We start from the raw sequence: 22,860 nt of genomic DNA, 5'->3' as shown, positions 1-22,860 counted from the left end.
TGGACCTAGAGGGTATTATGTTAAGTGAAATAAGTTAGGCAGACAAAGACAAATACCAAATAATTTCACTTGTATGTGGAATATTAAAAAAAAAAAACAAATAAGTAAAAAAACAAAAAAACCAAACAGACTTTCAAATATAGAAGACAAACTGGTGATTGCCAGAAAGGAGGTGGGGATGGGGAGAGATGAGTGAAATAGATGAAGGAGATTAAAAGGTATAAACCTCCAGTTTAAAGTAAACATATCACGGAGATCAAGAGTACATCATAGAGAATATAATGAATAATGTTATAATAACGTCGAATGATGACAGACGGTCACTACACTTAATTGTGGTGAGCACTGAGTTATGCATAGAACTGTCAAATCACATGTTGTACACCTGAAGCTAATATAAAATTGTATGTCAACTATACTTCAATAGTAATTTTTTAAGAATACCAAAAAAAGAAAAAGTCAATTTTACTGGCATTAAACAGAAACCAAACTGCTAGATTTTCCAGAAAAAAAAAAATCTTAATTCTTCATACATTCTTCTTAGTAAGTGAGATTTGTGAAATACAAACCTCTGGTTTTCTTTTCACACATTCTAAATCTGTTCATACATATCAATTCACACACAGGATTTTGTTAACATGTTGTCCATTTTCAGAGTTAAATGTGTTCAAAACAGAGAGCTTGCTGCGGCCCAAAAGGCTTGAGCTGTTTTCTGATCCATCAGTTCAGTGAGTCTGAAGGAAAGTTTTCCCGTTTAGGGCTCCGACCTATCCAAAAGGAGAGAATGTCGTCAGGACTGCTAATTGCTCAGAGGGTAGTAATTATCTGAATTTGGCTGGATCTCACAGTCTGTGTTGGTGTTTATAGGTAACGAACTTCCATATATTAATGTCACTCACATGGAGATGTGCTCAGGATTTTCTTCAGCTAGTTTCTTGAAAATCTTCAGCAAAAAGACAAAAAAGAAAGTCCTATCTTGCTCTATTATCTGTTTTTGCATGAATATGTAATCTTTGTGATTTCAATGCTGTCTTCAGTTAACCTCACTGAAGGAAGAAAGTCACTAGAATTAAATAAAATGGAATAAAACAAAATAAAGTAATCATATATCTAGACCATGACACTAAAATCTAAAGTGAATGGAGAATTTTTAAAACTGAGCCATACAAGACATATATTTGAGTAGGTAAAACAACTATTTTTCAAGATTGTTATGATATCTGGTAGAAGGAGGTAGAACATCTTGCTTACATAGAATATAATTAAAATATTTAATTATTTTTAATATTTTTAAAAGCTTAAACAAGCCAAGCAGTCTGGTAATTGCATGTGTTTGCTCCTACAGAATGGCCCTTTTTACTCCTGGAAATGCTCTTCTTTAGTTTGACTATAAAGTCATATTTTGCTTTAATGTATCAGGACTCATACAGTAAACTGTTTCCTTCTTCAACATAGACAACTTGAGAAGGGCTATACTTAATTCAGGATTCAGCCTTTGCCTATTATTTTATTAAAAATTAAAACAAAATTTCTGCTTTTTGAATTGTAGAAAAACAATAAAGAATGACACAAAAAAGAATGCAAAACTAAATCACTATTCCGAAATGCAGAGATACCACTACTGGTATTTTAGCAAACAACTTTCCAGATACTTACTTATGCAAATATATATATATATATACATATATATATATATATACACACGTATATATGTATATAGAGAGAGAGAGAAAAAAGAAAGCTATGAAAAGGCCCTCCTGATATATATGCCGTTCCATGACCATTTTTCACTCCACCACACACCATAAGCATCATTCAAAACAAGCAGTTTCTAAAACCACATAGTATTTATTTATTTAATTCCTGTTTGATGGATATCTCGGGATTTTTTCCCTGATTTTCCACTGTTATGAGCAACTCTGCAACAAGCTCAGTGCATCTTCAGAACATCATTCAAAATTCTGACACATACATATGCTCAATTTTAGGAAACCACACTCCTCTGAGTGTCTCTTTCCTTGGAAATATCCAACTCTTTCAAAGCCAGTTCTAGTTAACAAGGCAGCACTATTTCTGGCCACAACCAGCTGTAACGGATGGAGGAAATTCCTTGGGGTTCCGTCCATCATACGCGTCTTTGGAAACAGCAAAATAGAAAAGGGCACAGGCTTTGCATCAGGCAGAAACTGTTTGTTTTGATCAGTAACTTTTTACTGAAACATAATGTGGCATGTGCACAAAAAAGTGCACAAATTAAAATATATATCTTCATAGGTTTTTACAGAATACGCTGTGTAACCAGAACTGGTATTTTCTTCTTTTAATTTGCTTTTCTATTCATGATGTAATCTTGGACAAATCATCTTTCTGAGCCTATGAAATGGGCATAATACATGCCTTAAAGAGCACTAGGATGGCTAAAAGAAAAGATGTAGGCGAAATCTTCTAATACACAGTAGAAATGAGTTTCCTCCCTACCTGAACCCACACTAGAGAGCACGTCCTGGCTATAGCCCAGCCACCTCATCTCCTCCTTCAACTCAATGCCACCAAAAGCCTGGAATGCCTCGTCCCTCGGACTGCTTAAATTTCAAGCCTTTCCATTGTAAATGATTTCTTAATAATGTTTGAGAGGAATACAATCACATCAAGGATCCTAACTTAGAACCACAAAGTATTACCTTTACCTAAAAGATAAAGAGGCTTATCTCCATTAAGAAAAGTAGTTGTTAAAATTATTTGCAGGTTTAATTCTGTTACTTGCCAAGTTTTATTAAAAATATAATGAAAGGCGAAGGCCCTCTGGATTTTCATCCCAGCACCCACACAAGCCAGGTGCAGTCTCACTCAGCAGCTCAAAGGGTGTTATATCCTCAAGCACAGAATCCTATTTTTATTCAAAAAGCCCAAATCAAGGATTGTGAGTAGCACTGATTAGAATGGAATTTATTTTTTGCCATTGCTGCCAAAGCTGCTGAAGGACCCAGTGTGATATCAAAGGGTCCAAATGAACAGCAACATCCAAACTTCCACAATTCTATTTCATCTGTCAGATCTCAACCTTCACTCAGTCACGGCTCTACGAAGACAAAATTTAGTGACACAGTAAGCAGACTGTCAAATGCTAATAGTCACAAAAGCAAATAGGCAGCATAATTTTTAAAATCAAAACAAACAAACAAACAAAAACCAGCTACTATGGTTTGGATCTTACTATATGCCAGACTGTTTACATGCATTTCCTTATTTTTCCTTCACAACAGGTCTTCACGGTAGTTTCATTACCCCTATTCTGCAGAAGGTGAAATTGAGGTTTAGTGAGTTGATGTAACCTGCCCAAGATCCCAAGCAAAGGGGACTTGAGAGTCAAGTGTAAACCAAAGAAGAGATCACTGAACAGTGAAGCCTGAGTCTGTTGGACTGCAGTGTTTGTTTCTAAAGACCAGACGGCCAGAAAAGTTGCCTTTGTCCACACCAAGGTTTCAAACAAAGCATTATGCTTTTCCCCTGATGTCTACGGCAATTTAAAAAACTAATCAATCCCTTTGGGGTGGCAGAAGAGCTTGATATTGTTAAGGACAGGGGAAAATTCTTTAGCCAAAAAACTTCCCTGATGAAAAACTTTGTTACCAGAATTGTTCTATTTTGTTTTTAATTAGCGGGTCATTAATAATGGGGTAAACAACATGAAGGCAAGGAAATGTTATGAAGTGGTTGTTGCTGTCTGTAATAATATTCTCCATTTCTTGAATGCTTTTAAATTCAAAATTGAAACCCAGGCATCTTCGTATAACTCCTATTCCATCGGAAACCAAGAGGTGGTAGAAAATTCATGTGGAAATTTTAATAATCCCTTTATCTCCAAAGCCAATTATTTTCCTTTCTTACTTGGAACCAGCCCACCCCATTTGACTCCCAGCCATGAGCTCGGAGGTTGGTTGGAAAGCTATAATGAGCGAGGCGGCCAGCATGTCAGGTTCCATTGTGTTTGTGTGACCGCTGATCAGAGTGATGAAGCGGGGATTAGCATCATCACCCTTATCACTATAAATAAATGTGATTTTATGACAACACTGGAGCTTTCATCATTTATTAAAAAGGAAAGGAAGAAACATAAATGTGGCTGTACAATCCTTATTGAAAAAATCTGCTTGCTCCCTGAGATCAGCAGTTGATTTTAATTTTATATTATTTAAGTTGTTGTGAATAAAAGGCTTTATTATTAATGTGAACACCAATCAAAGGAGAACCATGCTTCACAGGACATAACATAAATGGTTTTCCTCAGCCAAACTAAATTCACTCAGAATTGAAAAGAGACCACAGAACATAAAAGTTTAGTTTGGGAAAATATAAAATATTGATGCATTAAATATTTAATTAAATCAATTATTCAATTAACTGGAGATTATCTGGAATTTAGATATAATGCGATACTCCAAGGACATCTGGAATCCCTTTTCTCCTCTCTCTCTCTCTCTCTCACACATACACACACACACACGGTTTTCAAACAGTAGTCCTTGAGGTTTGTGCATATTATGAGTTTAAGGGTTTAAATCAATTGGTTTGTGCACTTTTCAGCCCTGAGCTCCTACAAAACAGGAAACGTTATATTTGCAGAAGGCAGGTCAGAGCACTAGCTGTTTCTTCCCAGAACCTTCGACCTGCACAACGTGACTGGAAAGGATCTGGGAAGAGAGTTTGGGAAAGGCTTCCTGTTTGTCTTCATTTATTAGACTCTTTTCTTTCCCAGTGCACATATAAAACGCATCACGAACGCCACATAATGTGCTCTTTCTGATTTGCCAGAATGATTTTCTGTTTGTTTTTTTATCTGAGGTCATTTCTTAATATATCTAGACGTTGTTCCTGGAGAAGCGAACTCCCTTCTCTCCCTCAGAGATCATTTTCCGTCCAGGCCCCGCACTTGGAGGAAGCGGATTCCAGCCGCGGCCGCAATGGTCGCTGTCCCCACTGTGAACGATCCTTGCCCGCGGGGAATCCCGGCTCAAGTATCTGCTGTTCATATTATTGAGTTTGGACCTAAAAGCTGGTCCCAGAAATGTCTCCTGCTTTCTGCAGGCCACTTGGAAGTCCATTTCTGTCCCCTTCACAGCGCTCCTCTTGCACATGCTGTACTGGCAAGGCGAACAGCCGCTCTCCTCGGGTTCCTCGGGGGGAGGGCTCTGCCCTACGAACAGAGAATGGGTTCGGAGCAGCCCACCTCCTGTTCTACTCCCGAGAAACGTTCCTGTGGGAGGGTTGGAGCCATGTTGCTGGAGAGATGCAGTCGGGGCCCAGCAAGGACCCGAGGGCGTCCGCCTCCGGCCACACGGGCTCTCCTGTCCTCCCTCTGAACTCCTCCCCTGGCCCTTCCCCAAGGGAGGAAGATGCGTACGTCCTCCCGCCGCCGCGGCACCCGCAAGTGTGGGAGGCAGAGCGCTGGACGGGGACATGAAGCTTCCTCGCTAACGTGCTGACAGCAAGTCCACAACTTCTCCCCGCAAGCAATTCCCTTTCCAGTGGCCCATCTCCGTCAGGGGTCGTCCCTGCTCCCTGCGTGGCCTGAGTTCTCCTGATTTTCCCCTCTCTACCCACTTGGTCCCTGCTCTGTGCTTCCTCCTCTGGCACATCTGCTGTCCCTTCTCTTCCCGTCAGAACCCGCTGAGGCTCCCCTCAGTTCAGGGCTTCCTGCCGTTGGCTGTCACAGCGACGGTCCAGCCACGAGAAGAACGGAAACTGCTCCACGTGTTTAGGAAAGAGGGAATTAGGGGCGCCTGGTGGCTCAGTCCGTGAAGCCTCTGCCTTCTGCTCAGGTCACGACCTCAGGGTCCTGGGATTGAGTTCCCTGCTTCTGCCTCTCCCTCTGTCAGCCGCTCCCCCACTCACGCACATGCCCGTGCACTCATGCGCTCTTTCTCTCTCTCTCTCAAATAAATACAATCTTTAAAAAGAGAGAGAATTAAATACAGAGAACTGGCCATACAAGTGCTGGAAGAGCTGAGAAGCGGAGAGTGAACAATGAGGTGACCCAGGGAGAGATCACAGCACGCCGGCTGGAAGGACCAAAGCAGGAGATGTTCTGGCCCCAAGGGCCAAAGTCATGGAAGAAGCTAGAAACACTAGCCTGCCTTGTAGAAGCTGGAGCCACGGAGCAAACACAGCTGCAGCCCTCCGACCTCCCACCGGCGCCTCCCCCTGACTGGAATCAGAGCTGGGAAGTCAGCCTGCTGGGACCGAACTCTCTGCCCTGGTGGAGACCAGGAGGAACTCTGAGAGCAAAAAGGCCGAAGACCAGCTCATGAGTGAAACACACTGTTTAGTTCTCACAGTCGACAACATTCTCTTGATTTTCCATACTAGGAAATTAAGTCTCATGAGGATAAGTATCTCACCTGGGGTAAAATTGTGCAGCCAAGTTTTTGTTGTTTTTGTTTTTTTGTTTTTTTAAAGATTTTATTTATTTATTTGACAGAGAGAAATCACAAGTAGACGGAGAGGCAGGCAGAGAGAGAGAGAGGGAAGCAGGCTCCCCGCTGAGCAGAGAGCCCGATGCGGGACTCAATCCCAGGACCCTGAGATCATGACCTGAGCCGAAGGCAGTGGCTTAACCCACTGACCCACCCAGGTGCCCTGCAGCCAAGTTTTGAGCCTTGATCTCTCCACTCGAAACTCCTTCTTCTCCGCACGCCTTGGCTGCCTTCTCTCGCTGGCTGTTCTTCTGCTGTAACACTTACATCATAATGGGATACAGTCCTTGATAACTTCTACATAACAGACATTGCAGTTACAATCTCGAGGTACCCTTCTTCCCCCAAGCTAGGAATGAAGAGTGAGGTACCGCATCTTACTGAGACCCCCAGCACCTTAAGTCATTTGGTGCAGCGGTCAATCTCTTGTTCCTCTAGGCCAAGGCCTACAGTGTGAGATTTGATTAGCAGTGCCTGGTTTTCCTAGAATAAGTGAATGTTTCCAGGGTGGGATTTCAAAAGACATAAGAAAGGCCCCATATTGCAAGATAATATTCCAACTTTTCATTCATTTGTTTGTTTAAAATGTTTATCAAATGCAGAAATAGACACATTCAACGATATCCAGTAAGAGAGGGTTAATCAAAATCTGGGTGTGTATACGTCTTTTTTAAATGTTCATCAAAAGGGAAGATGTGTTATAAGAGCCTGGGCAATCTGTACTGGTTGGTGCTAAAATTTTACTTCCAAAGTTTAGATCAGTTAGTGTAAGGCAGTAGCTTTTCTATTTTTCTTTTCAACCTAATAGACATAATTCAAATCAGAGTGAATTACCTCTGGGGTCTTTGCGCTCTTAGAAATTATCAGAGTCCCACTTTAAGACAAAATTTTACTCTAAAAACTGCATGAATGTTATACTCTATTATGCTCTACCATAATTTCATATGCATTTTAATATAAAAATGAGATTTCCCCCCAAAAATTTTCTGGTAGAAACAATTTCCCAGGACACTATGTCATGGTAACACATCAAAACTTGGGAAGCTTGGGCATAAAACTTAGCATCCCTGCTAACATCTAAATCACCCTGAAGGAGGACAGTCTCTTTAAGCTGTTACCACAGAGTCTTTCCTAAGGGGAGGTTTTGACAGTGGAGAAAGAGATGTTGAGAGCTCCAGTTTAACTGCGGAACTGAAGAGACTACCATCCAATGGAAAAGGTACAAAAGAGAGGAATAAGGACCTCAAAACAAATGTTACCCACTTCCCTCTTAATGGAAAGACTGAGGCAAAGGAACTGTCGTGGAGTAAAAAAGATAATTCTCCCTCCCCAAAACTCACAGACTACACCTGTGAGCACGAGGAGCCCTAGAAGCTATTACAGTCTCCAAGTGTAAACAGGAATATGAAGTTTTGAGTAGAGAATTCAGTATTTTTAATTTTTTCTAATACTACAAAAAAAAATAGTGACACCCATAAACCATAGATTTTTGTTTAGCATAACCATTAAAAATACAGAATTAGGGGCGCCTGGGTGGCTCAGTGGGTTAAGCCTCTGCCTTCGGCTCAGGTCATGATCTCGGTCCTGGGATCGAGCCCCGCATCGGGCTCTCTGCTCAGCGGGGAGTCTGCTTCCTCCCTCTCTCTCTCACTGCCTGCCTCTCTGCCTACTTGTGATATCTGTCAAATAAATTAAATAAATCTTTAAAAAAAAATACAGAATTATAAGATGTTAACATTAGGGAAGGTTGGGTAAAGGCTATACAGCAATTATCTATACTATCTTTGCAACTTTTCTATTAATCTAAAATACTGCACAAAAATAGGGTGCTGTATGGCTCAGTCAGTCAAGCACCTGCCTTCAGTCCAGGTCATGATCTCAGGGTCCTGGGATGGAGTCCCAGCTTTGAGTCTCACATGAGAGTCCTTATTCAGCTGGGAGCCAGCTTCTCCCTTTCCCTCTGCCCTTCCCCTCTGCTCATGCTCTCTCTCTCTCTCTCAAATAAATAAAATAAAATAAAATAAAATAATAAAATAATCACAAAATTAAAAATAAAATTACTGCAAAGGAAGAATTTTATTTTTTAAAATTTGCTCTATGTTTAAGGTCTCCATAGTATGTATGTGTGTGTGTATGTATGTGTGTATATAGATATAGATATAGATATATAGAAATGTCTATCAATATGAAGATCCCTCTGTTTGTTCCTCTTGTTATCTGCTGTTTCTCAGTGCCCTTCCCAATGACTTTGTTCTCCTCACAGCTTTATCCCTGATCCTTCAGTCTGATTTCGTTTTGTGTTCAAGCCAGAAAAATCTAGCAATTTGAACTTGAAAGAGATAGAACACATTCAGCTTAATCTCCACTCTCTGCATCGTGGTTGTAGCATGTCGAAACTTCCCCTTCAAATAATTATATTGCATAGTGCTTTCAAATAAAACTATTTGAAGAAAGTCAATTTCAGAAAATCAAAAATAGTTCACAAAGGTGTTGACTGGGGAACAAAGTGCATAATCTAGGACCATAGAATCCTTTAAAGAAAGAGTTTCCAGATGTTGTTAGCACATGAGAGAAAATAAAAGAATTAGGAAAGAACAGGCGAACGAGAGCAAAGTGGTATAAGAAGACAGACTTGTTAGGGGAAAAGCTAGAGAGAGGAATTTTTAGTTCCAGATCATTTTGTAGCAGTCAGACTGGGTAAGTGAATAATACTTGGTATATGGAAGTCTTAAATACCACCACTGAAGTCGAAGAAATGTTATGAGACTTATATTTCCACTCATGGCACACACTAGACAAAACAATCTTCTAAAATCCAGCTTTAAACTGGAAGAGTTCTATTAAGTGTTCTCTTCTTATTATCACTCCTAAGGTTCCCAGAACGATACTTTTACTAGATCTTAATTTCATGCATTCGAACAAAAAACACCTTTTCTTTTCTTTTCTTTTTCTTTTTCCTCCTTGGCTCCCCACAACCCACCACCTCCCAGAGATGCAGGAGGGATAAAGAATCTTTAATATTAGTCACGTTATTGGAACTGAAAAGGTCACTCATTTTTTTTTTCCTTTTTGGTGAATTCTATTTCGCTAAGTCTGAATTCTCATCTACCATTGTCTACATACAATAACAACCATGAAGAAAAAAGAAGGAAAACAAACAGGCATTGGCAGACAGAGACCCCGAATATTAAGCAGGAGTTACTTCCATGGCTCAACCAGGCCAGCATGAGCCAGAACCTTTCCACATCAGACTGAACACAACAGGAGGCCAACTTTCGAGTCACAACCCTGACTCCTCGCCCTCCCTAACCAGCCCCGCTCACGAAGCCCAAGCTCATCCGGGCTTTCATACAAGCTCTTCTAGGATACGGTGACACTGTGGGTGACAGATGTGCCCATCAACTCTTTCTATATACTGGTCTTTAGTTACAAAAAGACAGCCTCCCTGGCATCCTCTTACTCTCCTCGCTGTGGAATCTTTCAGGCTCTCCAATCCATCATTACTGACACAGGCAAGCCCAGTTTCATTGTTCAGAGGAAGGTGCCATCTATTAATATTTTTGCACTCAGGGACGGTGTGACCACAACACAGTAGTAAGCCTGAGGTGCCAAGTTTCACTCAAAAGGCGTGAAAGATGCTGTGATTTACAGCAGTCCTAATGAGCGGGGCATTTCTGGACCTCTGAGCACCTGCTGCTTTTGTAGCCTTGGCCAACTCCACTGCCCTGGGGTGTCGGACAGCGGCAACCCCCCCCCCGCCGCCCCCGTCGGGAGAATTTATGGTTAAACTACACTGAAGAGCTTGCTCTGCCATCTACCTTCACTAAAAAGGCACCACTCATCGGGGAAGCCCATCTGAGAAAATGAGAGAGAGGGTCCCATCCTTGCTTTGTTTTCTTTGTCTCTGCGACTGCTCTCAAAAGGAGAGAGATTCCCAGCTAGAAGTACAGTGAAATAAAATCAGGAAGTCATTTTTTTTTAATTTTTTATTTATACCCTATATTCTTCTATGGAAGGCTTAGAGCAGAGGACCAGGACCTACAGGTGTTGTTGTATTTTGGTCACTTAATGTTCCTCTTCTCTAGGAATGTGATTTGTCATGGGTTACAACTAGGAGCAGACAAAAAAATGCCAGTGATTCCCAAACCAGGTAGACCTTCTCGCACCACCTGACCTCTCCTGCTCTACCTCTTCTATTCTCTCGCTGCTTCAGAGCATTAAACACTCAACCCCATATTGCAGTGGAATTACAGAAACCAGGCTAAGCAAAATGGCGCCTTAGTTCCTATATGATCTGCCACTTACCCCCACCTCTTCCCACCCTTCTTGCTACTCAACCACCCTGCTAACTCTAGGCATAAACCATCGACTCGATCTAAGTTCTTCTTCCCCACAAACCATGCTCATTCACATCCCAGAGTCCTGTCTCTCTGTCAAACCAAATTCATAATTCTCTCCAACACTGACATCAATTCCAAGTTTTCCACCACTTTTTTCCTAGATGGTCGGCTATCACCTTGACCTCTCCTTTCCTTTGATTTCTATGGCATCTCGTAGTTGGTACACTGTGACAAAATTGTTCTACTATAAAAGGTTCTCAACCTGCTAACATTCACATGGACGATTATGTGATCTGAGCTGGTATCTTACTCCCCGACTTTAACTTCCTGTAACAGCCACTTCAATATAGAACAGAAACACTTCACTGTTTAAAGCTGGGGCCTGCTTTATTATGATGCAAGAGAGTCAAGGTACAAAAATTAAACATAAATGAAACAAATTATAAATATATCATCTTGCAAAGCTCATCCACGCATATAAGTTTGCACCAATGTATAATTGTTTCTGGTGCCCCAACTTATGTTTATTTGTGGGTCAGTTTATTTCTCTCAGTTCCATTTAATCCTTGAAGATAACAAATCTGCTGTTTTGATCCCAAGCCTTTCCCCCTAGAACCTTATTAAAATTATATTCTGCCCCTTATGAGGGCATCCGTAAACACTGATCACAGAAGTCTCCTGAAGTAACTACTTCTTTCCTCATCCATACTGAAGAAAGCCTAGTACATCACCCATCCAGATCCTGCAATTTCTAGAAAAGATGCAGACTTCTTTAGAAATCTAATTTACCTACATTCAGCCATATAACTGTGTGGCAAAAAGCTAGTGTTCCCATTGCTAAGTCATAAAGTCAAAAATACCCCGATGTATTAGCGTGCTCACATTATAATTTTGAGAACGCTGGCTCTGACCAGTTTGAAACAACTTTCAATTCACATATATTTAGGACATAGAATAGAGGAGGAGTGTTTTTTGTACTATCACACAATTTAGTCCTTAATTATAAAGTGTCATATTTTTCTCTGATTATTTCTTATGTGTCTTGTCTGAAAAGTTCTCTAAGGCCAGGAATAGGGTTTTTTACTTCTTTTCTAATTTCCTTTAGCATCTTGGTAATTTGGTCTATATTGACATGTAAACGATGGTATACTATCAGGTATGAAGAAGACTAGAATGGACAAGTTTGTCTTATACTAGGAGTTGGCAAACTTTTTCAGTAAAAAACTAGATAGTCAATATTTTAAGCTTTGTGGTCCGTATAGCTTCTGTTGAAACTACTTAACTCTGCCATTGCAGTGTAAATAGTATATAAATATATGAAAGTGTCTATTTTCCAATAAAACTTTATTTACAAAAGTAGATAGCAGGCTGGACTAGGCCTGCAGTTATAGTTTGCTGACCTCAATCTTAAACTATGACATCAAAAGAAACAAATGATGTACTAACACTTCACCAGTCACCACCGCAATTCAAATTCAACACAACAAGAAGTTTTTGACTAACACTAAATTGAAATTAAAAGTGGTAATCCTCAGTGAAGATGTCTGGGAAGTTAAGTGGTACATTTGTACCCTGTTAGGGCTTACTTCCAAGATTTTTGTGCCCCCTTGTGACCCACGTTATTCCTGAGTATTTTATTACAAATATAATAACAGCTAAACTCAAATTGGTGATTATGTACTATTATTAACATCTTTCAGTTGTTTTTATATTTCATCTGATTCCAAGGAAATCAATTCCTATGTAAAAGTCTATTTATTAAAGAGTAACATTTGAGTCTTTGGTTGACCAAACAACTCTGGTAATTAAAATTCATTACTCCAAAATGCATATGAATATCCCTCCTCTACTACTTTTGGTCACTTCTTTAGTGCTTACAGTAAATATAAATTAATGCAAAATAATTACGCCTTTTCATTGTCCATTTCAAAATGGAAATTCTATAAAGCAAGATGAACCGACACACCAAGTATTTCCACAGTTAAAATAACAGTAAAAATATCCTGTGTAGTAAAATTTAAGATAGTATATTACAAATTACAAACAGTTTAACTTTCTGTCTAAAAGAATGCAGTATGGTATGTTTCATATTCCCAACATTCCTATGATTTATAATCCTCATAAACTACAATATTAAACAAAACCAAATATACACTGTAAAATTAAGACAAATCTGACTTGAATAGTTAGTTGATTCATTCAAATGAACATTTGATTTCCATTGGAAAACATGCAAAAACTATATAATGTTAAAAGGAAAAAACCCTGACAACATAAAAGGACTTATCACCCAAAATTAATTCATCTATTTTGAGCTGTAAGTACCTAATTATAATCAAAGTATAAAATAAGATTTTTCTATACTTAGTGTTAATCCTGAAAAGGATATCGTATAAAACGTAATAGGGTTAAATCATCATCTTCTAAAGATTAGGGGCAATGAAGACTTTACTCACTGCAACCACATTTTTCTGAGTAGAAAATTAACGGAGGTCACAAATTAGTCAGCTTCTCTATCTCCCACAGAAATGCCTTCTGCTAACTCTTCTGTTGCACGCTACTTCCTTCTAACACCTTTTCTTGCTGACCTGAGTTTTCAGAAAATGAAACCAAAGTTAGAAGTGAATGGGCCTACTGGAGTAGAGGACAAAAGTACGTTTCATATGACCCCACTTTCAGGAGGAAAAAAAAGTGCCTCCCTCTACCAAAAAATAAGCTAATAGTGTTTGCCTCCAGGAAGTTGGAGCAATTTTTACTTCCTTTTGCCTTTTCTCTATTTTTAAAAATTCTCTACCATGATAATGCCCCACTTTTAAAAATGAGATGAAAATAAGCATGTAAAGACCTATTATAGACCTCACAATTTGTATCTATTGCTTTGATCCCTTATTATTTATGTGCAGTTTCTACACAATAAAACAAATGCTGGAACACACATATATGAAATCAATCCCAACATACAGAAGTGATCTGTTTATAAGTTAACAAAAGCTTGAGTTTCACAGGATTCCTCCTGAGTTGAGAGCAAAGTTCTTTATATAGTTCCATTGCCGTGTGGAAGTAACACCGGTTCGGAAATCAGGCAACACGCCATCTGCCATTTCATTAAAGCAGAATGCTTTTTTTAAGGACATTTAAAAATTGTGCTTCCCAGAGATTACTAAGAGACGCTGCTGTGAATGGATGGCAGGTTTCAACAAACCCTGTTGGAAATCCAGTGCTGAGCCCAGAATATGTGGACGGGTAGAAATATTGCCAGAATTGGAACACAGATAGCTTTTTAGTTCATGTTTAGGATGTCTCGCCAAAGTAAGATAAAGCACAGGAAATTTGTGCCTAACCTATACTCAGCATAAATTGTATTTCTAAGTAAATAGTATACCAGTACATTTTTAAACAAATGACACACAAGTTTGTTTGTCTTTTCTTTAAAAAAAAAAAAAAATAGAATAAGAATTAAACCTCTATTTGCAAGAAGTCCCAGGTGTTAAAATTGTAACACGTGTCCTGGCAATGCTCAGGTCTCACCATTCCAAGGTCTTGTTCCAAGTCTGAGCTCTGCACTTACTCTTCTCGGGCCACCAGCCCTCACTCTGCCACTTCCCCCCAGATCTGTTCTCTGTCTTCTGGAGATCCTTTTCCGGGCACACTAGACTCCTTCCTCTCCTCCCTCCCCAGGATCACTGTTCTAGAATCCCTTGCCTTCACTACTCCCTCTGACTGACGCTGGACCTCCTCCTGGGCTGCAGTTCTCTGCTATGATCCTGCCTGAGGCAGACCCAGACCCAAAAAGATGCAGCCTTGTACCTGCCGGACTGTTGCCGTCTCACTGAGGTTAGGCCTGCTGAACTTTGCGCACATGCCTCTTTAACACACATCCTCATGATCGTGCTCCAGAGTTAGCCCCTCCCAGGACACCCCACCACCACTTCCTCCCTCAACCAGACCAGCTCCTAACACCTGACGTCAGCTGCCCTGTGGGGACAGACACACTCAAGTGTCTCTATTTCTACTTACTAGTTTCCACAGCTCACTTGGTGGTGTTCTTGCCTCTAAGTTCAGAACGTGAAGTCTCTTTCCAGTACCAGCTATGGCCTTTATGTTTGCCATGTTTGGACCTTCCCGCTTCTTCCATCTTGGTTTTCAATCCCTTTAAAACCATCTTCTGCTAAGTATACTACCTCTACAAGGATCAGGCCTTCTTCTCAATTCCCAAATCCTTCATGAATGATCTTTCTCTCTCACCTTCAGCTTGTACTCCCTTCCCTTCACTTACTGCCCCATCCTCTTTGCAGAACTGGGCAGCTGCTACATGGCTCTCCAGTCCGTAGAAACCCCTCTCTTGGAAATCTTGGAAATCACTGGTGTCCCACTTTTACTAGATTCACTTCTCTCCTCAGACCTCCTCTTCCTGATCTCTCTAGGGCATTGGATACTGATGACAACCTCATTCATCCCTGCAGTACGCATTTATTGGTGCCCACTCTGTACTCTCTGCTGTGATGGCACGGCGCCCTGTTCAGTCTTCTAAGCCTGTGCTATCTCCTCACTCTGCCTCCACATTTATACAGGTAAACTCTTTTCTTCCTCTCCACTCATAATTGGAGGCATCATTTAGAGCTTTGTCTCTGTCCACCTCTGAAGTCATAGACACCCTAGAGACACACCTAAATACAAAGGCTATATTACTAAATATTTATGAAACACTTCCAATTGGATGTTCCATCATTATCTAAAACTCAACATGCCTTAAAGGAGAATTTATCTTTATCATTTGCCTATCCCCAATGCTGTATGGCCATCCCACTTGTCTTCCTGTTCAGCAACTTCAAAGTTATGTGGCTTCTTATCTCCTTCATTGAATCTGTACTGAATCTTTTTGCTTCTTCTCAGAGATGTCTGCCTCTCCCCTACCCACCTTGCCATAAGTCTTGTCCAAAACCTCTTTACCTCAGGCCTATAGTGCTATGATAACAACCTCAGTTCTCACCCTCTTCCAATTCACCTCACACACTATTACGGATTAACCTTCTTGAAGTAATATTAAAACACTGCAAATAACTTTGAAACTCATGACTCAAAGTGTTTTACAGAAACAGAGGTTGGTTTTTCTTACATAACAGGAAGTCCAGAAGTAGAGAACTGTTGGTAAGGCTATGGCAGTTCAACGGTGTCAGAGACAACACCTCAGCGTTTTCCTCATGGTACCAAGAGTTGTTGCATGGCTCTAGGCTGTGCATCTTCATTCAAGGGTCACAAGAGGGGAAAAGAGAGTTCCAACATTTTATCAAGAGAACAAAAACATTTCCAGAAATACCATCAGCATTCTTCAGCTTAGCCAGAATGAGGTCCCAGAGATGTCATATCTACAAAGGATGCTGGGAAATTGGGGAATAGAGTTGTCCTGAGTGGATTAAACCAATCATGATTCATTGCTAGGAAGTAATCATAAAATTCAGCCTCATTTATCAAGAAAGAAAGGGAGACACCCAACTTTATTTTTTTTATTCCTCCTGAATACTAATCTAGCCCTCTGGTCAGCCTGGTCTTTCCTCTCATTGTCCCAAACATAGGCCATGTTCACCTCTACCTCTTGACCTTTGCTCTCTTTACCTGGAACATCTTTCCCTCACTTCCCTCTAATTGCCAAATCCCATTCATCATGTGTGGCTCTGCTCATATCTCATCTACTCCATGACACATTGCAGTCCACAGTGATTTCTTCCTTGAATGAACACTTTTATGCAATTCATTCATTCATTCATCTATATTCATTTTTTACTCACATATGGTTCCTATAGAGAGCACTACACAGTTGAATATTTAATTGTTCTTTGTTTCCTCTGACTTGGTTTCGTTCCTCTACAAAAACTATAACCTACATGAAGATATGCACTGTGCCTCAGATTTCTTTTGTTTTCCCCAGTTCCTTGAATAGTGCTGAAAATGTATGTGCTTAGTAAATTACTCAGTGACTTAAAAAAAAAAAAACAACTATAATTGCCTGGAAAGAAAAATGCATGAATTACTTAATGTTAAAAAAAAAACCCAAAACACAAAACTGTAGTTGGCACTTTAAATACGGTACATTATCTACTTATTTCAGTCAAAATATACTCCTCAAGATAAGAAAATAACAATGATTATACTTGCACTTCAGTAGCAAAATATAATCCATCTCCTTTGAGAAAACTAAAAAAACCAGCACAGCTAAGTAAAATTCAAACTTGTCAAGTAGAGAAGCAGTCTGTAGACATATCAAATCTGAGGGTTAGTCTTCTAAGCCATCTCCTGCAGTGTTAGGCAGAAAAAAGTCGAGTGATTTATATTAGAGAGATGCTGATCTGTACAGGGATTAAAAGATCTCCACCTAACCCCCCGCCAGCCACAGAGCAGCTTTGGGAGTGTACTAAGAAGATCTCAAACCAGCGCAACTTATGCAAGAGACACAAATCCTCCAGCTCCCTAGCGATCAGGCTTTTAAATAGTCCTTATAATCTGCTCATTGCCTTCTCCTTATCCTGTTTACTGAGTAGAATACCTAAAACGTTCTCTCCAACTAGAAAACCAGCAGCTTCACCATGAGTTTCACTCATCGCGGAGCCTGCAGAATAGAAAGATGTGTAACATTTGCCTCATTCCTCTTGGCCTGCATGAGTACATCCTTCCAGAAGCTGGGAAAAGAAAGCAATTCATAGGAAGGCTCATAAACCTCCTCAGGTCCTCACCAGAAAGTCAAATTCCACACTCCACCCCCTTCCAGGCAGCAGTAATCTGGGCGCACTGCGCTATAGATGCGCACTAGGTTTCTCTCTGTTTCCACTCTGTCTCCAACAGGCCAAGGAAGACCCAGAGACTTTGGAGCAAAGCTGAAAAGAGGCTTCCTTTCTCTGCCTTCATTGCTCCCAACACCATGTGAGAGTATTACAGTGTCTGCATTCTCAAAGAGAGCAAAAGCTGCAAATACAACTTGCTGTGAAATAATCACTGAAAAGGACTACTATGCTGATTATCCAAAACATGAAAGCCAAAAGCCAGTTTTTCCAACAAGTGAATGCTCACCCAATAAAAATCCTATCCCGTTTGGCCTCCATTTTCCCAACATTCTTCAACTAGCCCTCTATGCTGGGAACATCAGCACGTTTTGTGACTTCTACTACAAGATTTAAAAAAAAAAAAAAAAAAAAAGTACACCTAAAAGAACTATTACTCTTCGAGCGCCCTTTACGGTACAATATCCATTCCCTCTCCCTAACTTCAATCTCAGTGTCTCTCACTTCTGTGTTTTTCATGTAGATCAAGAGATATGTTTGCCCATTCTAACAAACAACCTTCGTTCTCCATTTCCATTATATGTTTCCATTTTCTAGGAAGTAGCAACTGAAAAAAGAATACTGAGCAAACGTTCAGAAAATTCTCTCATTTACCTTAGTTCTTAGCAGTTATCAAAGAACTAGATCTCTAGTTCTTAGCAGTTATTTGACTCAAACTGTTACTGAATGAGTGAATAAGTGATGTGATTTAATGTTTAAAATGCCTACCTTCCTAACATAATAAAAGCTCCTCAAGTTTCTGAAAGTATATTGCGATCCTATAAATTGACCCCAAAGAAAAAAAGAAATCAGGTAACCATAATAAAATGATCAGAAAATTGAACCCCCACCAAGAAGGAGATTTAAGGGTTCAATTACAATAGCACAAAAATAGAAGTCATCTCACCATCTTACAGAATAAAGAAAACCATAGATGGAGGTGGACGGAGGTATAAGAAAAGGTTCAGTTTCTATAAAATAATAAACAAACCCTGAGAAGTCATTATGTATTGATCCCACAAAGGGTTTGACAGAAAATTATATCACTAACTACAAGATTTCAACTAAACATCAAAAAGGTTCCTAAAATGTCTATAGGCATTGATAGCAAATAATCCATTCTGCTTAGCATAAAGTATGGGCAAGTAGAACACTAGAGTTTAAAACAATTTTTCCATGTTGAATCGAAAATAACTAAATCATGCCAACTACTACTCTTCTTCAGAGTGAAAAGCTATTGCTCTACACCTCTATTAGGTCCCTCTATATCCCGATATGGTTACCTCCTTAAAAGAAAATATGAAAAATGCATTATATTGAAGCACACAGAGTTTCTTGGGGTTTTTTTGAAGCAGCCCTTCAATTACCACCCTAATATAAGGGCTTTTAATGTTTCAAAAAAGCATTTTTTTGAATGCTTTCAAATTCAAGTACAGCTTGCTATGTAGTTTCACAAATTACTATCTTACGGCTCTGTGTCTGGTGTTTATGAAAAAAAATGATAAAAGTTGAGTGAATTCCAAATTTGTACTTTAATGAAAGATTCAGGCAACATTTTCTTCTTTTTTTGGTCCCCATTTCGTCTTTGCTTCACTGGTTTTATAAACTACAGATCTTTATACAAACGCAGTCCTAATTAAACCTGAAAAATGACTGTTGTGTTATGTATTTCAGAAGAAAAAAATGGACCACAGTAGAATAATTGGTTTGTTTACATAGCACATATAAGTACAGATCCTAAAAATTCTTACATAGCAACATAACCTTAACCTTAAATTGTAGGCTACCATGGGACAAAGGCTAAGAGAATCTAGATAGAAATCAAATATCATTTGCTGCACATTCTTTCAAGAACTTTTACTGTTAAATTATACTGAAAAATTCACTATGAATAAATAAAATTTGTTCCCAGGCACCAAACCAAAAGCAGAGGCTAGAAAGGATGCACATGTGTATATGTATGGATAACTCCCAGAGAGAAATTAAAATTTTAACCCTCATTTTTAAACAGCATTATGGTACTAAGCATTCCCATGGACTTATAATAAAGCCAAAACAAAAACAGCAAGTAAAGAGGGGCAAAAGTTCTAAAGACACCTGAGACTGGCTTGAGAGACATGGACAAAATTTGCACTAAATATTTAAAAACATACCACAGAGTATATACACACTTTTTTAAAAAAAGACTTTACTTATTTATTTGACAGAAAAGCACAAGCAGGGGGAGTGACAGAGCAAGCAGGAGAAGCAGGGTCCCTGCCGAGGGAGCTCGATGAGGGGCTCCATCCCAGGACCCTGGGATCATGATGTGAGCCAAAGGCAGATGCTTAACCAGCTGAACCACCCAGGCGCCCCTATATACATACTTCCTTTGCTTAGTCTTGTCTTCTGTTCTCTCTCACTAGAACACAGCCCTTTTATCTGACACCTACAGGGCCTGTAATTAGCCACTTAATTAAAAAATTCATTAAAAGTGGGAAATAATAAAAATCATTATATATGTACCTTAGATATTTTATTTAAGTGTAAGGCTTTGAGTATGGTTCCACTAATTTGGGTTTTCCACTTAATCTTCTTTAAATAATGATACATTTCAGTGTCTTTAAAATGCATCAGTAACTCAATAGATACTTGTAAAGCAATCTAAAAAATCCATTTTTATTATTTTCCCCAAATCATTTTAATGACACTTTCAGCAATTGCCCTTTACTGTGTCTTTCTGAAGTATTCGATTTATTTTTCAAAGAAACAATAACTCTTTATATTTACACTCACAAGTCACAGGATTATGTAATATTTAATTAAGTTATGTAATTGTAATTACAAGTACAAATGGAATAAACAGGTTTTGGAAAAAATTCAATTGACTCTTTGTAAGCATACAACTCCAGTGATGGGAGATGTTAAAGACGAGACAGTTAATCTCAAGTTTTAGGAAGGGAATGTCAGTTGAGTGGATTTTGGTTAAGAAAGTTTCTTCTTGGGGCCCCTGAGTGCCTCATTGGGTTAAGCTTCTGCTTTCAGTTCAGGTCATGATCTCAGCATCCTGAGGTTGAGCCCCACATAGGCTCCTTGCTCAGAGCGAAGTGTGCTTCTCTCTCTCTCTCTCTCCCCTCCCCTCCCCTTGCTCATGTTCTCAGTCTCTGTCTCTGTCTCTCTCTCAAATAAATAAATAAAATCTTAAAAAAAAAAAAAAAAGAAAGAAAGAAAAGAAAAAAAGAGAGTTTCTTCTATAATCTCTAGAGCAGTATTTTCTAAAGTATGTCCCAAGGAAAACTAATTTCAGGGGAGCAGTGAACAAAACGACTCTTGGTCAACTAAGTCTGGGAAATGCAAGGTCAAACAAAGCTCAGCAGGTTCCTTTATTGCAGGACATCAGCCTCTGAATAGCTATTGTGTATTTTTAATTCCAAGATGGTACTACAGAATCTAGGTTTTTCCCAATGCATTTGATCAATTTGACCAAGAACTTTGTTTTCATCAAAAATCTCTTGGAACTAAGAGTCTTAAGTATATCCTGGTGCTTAGACCATCTCCTCCTCCCCAAGTTCTATTACGACTTGTGTAATTTGTTTTTAAAACTTTGGCATGGGCAGTGTGATATTGTGTGCTTGCTAGTTAGTTGAAGCTTTTTTTTTTTTTTTTTTGAATAATGAAAATTTATTATCTTGTTTCCAAAGATATTCCCATTTTTTTTTATTTTTTTTTATTTTTTATTTCCAGCATAACAGTATTCATTGAAGTTTTTACTCTGCAGCGGTAAGCAAGATTCCACATTCAGCCCATATCTAATTGGAAAGGCAACTCTCCAGAAGCAACTACTATGAGAACTTCTGTTATCATATTTTTATTACAGTATAAGTACCTCTATTATCTATATTAATAACTAAAACTTCAATCATCAGTATAATGAAATGTTAGCAATATATTTTACTTTGTGAAATTAATGGCTTATTAATTTTTAGAATCTAGAAGCAAACTCTCACAAATAAAATTAAAGATAGTTAAGAATAGTGTAGTAGCAAAAATATTTTAGAGGCATTCTCTAGTGTGAACAGAATATAAAAACCCAGGGATATTCTCCCCAGGGGAGAGACCTGAGGCTTGATCTCTAAATGACCCCATATCCACCTGTTGGTTTAAAAGGATTTGAAGTTGTCTATTAATTGTGATAAGGGCAACAGAATTCAGCTTCAGAATCTAGCCCTATCTGCATGAAGTGAGCTTTATGCAAAGTAGTAAAACTAGGGCTTCCTAACAAGTTATAAAACAAGCCATTTTTGTTTGCTTGCTAGTAAGTGTTTACTTAATAAATGTTTCTGTATGTAGCAGTATTTAGTCTGAGACTTACTTTTATTATATATAGTATCATATATATATTATATATGTATATATAATATATATGGTAGTCTGAGATTTACTTTCATTTTATATGTGTGTGTGTGTGTGTGTGTGTATGTGTGTGTGTATTCACAGTGGTAGATAATAGTAACCTCAAATCTCCTCCAAATTAACAAACCAAGGGGAAAGAAAAGCAAAAAGGAAAACAAAACAAAACAAAATTTTAAAAATGCTAAAGGCTGTGCATGACCATCAGCTTCAATCAATTCTCAACACCTCTCTCCAAGGCCAAAGAAACCTATCCCATAACACAGGGGTAGGCCCAAAAATTTGATCTGTCTGCAACAGATTCCCTTTTAGCTGCTTTCCAGACAGATAGCCCTCTCTTTCCAATCTGGATTTTTACCAATGGCATATTTGCATTAGTTGTCAGGGGAAGGTGTTTCCAGGGAATTTCTCTAGCTCTCATCTTGATATGGATTGCTCTTATATAAGCTAAATGTTTTCTTGGAAGGTCTAGAGAATGCTATAAGATACTAATCAATAGTGGGAAAACAGGGTATTTCTGGTCTTAGATACTCAAACACATGGTGAGATAGGCAGAGGGAAGGCCAGCTTAAGAACAGATTTGATGGGGCGCCTGGGTGGCTCAGTGGGTTAAAGCCTCTGCCTTCAGGCTTCAGGTCATGATCCCAGGGTCCTGGGATCGAGTCCCACATCGGGCTCTCTGCTTGGCGGGGAGCCTGCTTCCTCCTCTCTCTCTGCCTGCCTCTCTGCTTGTGATCTGTCTGTCAAATGAATAAATAAAATCTTTAAAAAAAAAAAAAAAGAAAGAAAGAAAGAACAGATTTGACATTTTACGGTGCTGAGCAGGGTGGGTGGAACAGGTCGGGA

At 39.2% G+C, this 22,860-nt stretch overlaps 1 protein-coding gene across 4 annotated transcripts in view; it reads right to left on the bottom strand.

Moving 5' to 3' along the window:
• The window catches only part of PLCL1 (phospholipase C like 1 (inactive)), a 352,432-nt gene that overhangs the window by 112,299 nt on the left and 217,273 nt on the right, over positions 1-22,860 (bottom strand). Inside the window, exon 1 of one of the 4 annotated variants that reach the window (XM_032354310.1) lies at positions 14,621-14,737. The exons of the other annotated variants lie outside the window; for them this stretch is intronic. Coding sequence (XP_032210201.1) covers positions 14,621-14,674 — 54 coding nt within the window. The 5' untranslated portion in view covers positions 14,675-14,737. Of the gene's footprint in view, positions 1-14,620; positions 14,738-22,860 lie in introns of those variants that run through there. 4 annotated transcript variants of the gene reach the window in all.

This window comes from Mustela erminea, chromosome 8 (assembly GCF_009829155.1).
Source record: "Mustela erminea isolate mMusErm1 chromosome 8, mMusErm1.Pri, whole genome shotgun sequence".
NCBI lineage: Eukaryota > Metazoa > Chordata > Mammalia > Carnivora > Mustelidae > Mustela > Mustela erminea.
This window is presented reverse-complemented; position numbering and strand designations above follow the sequence as displayed.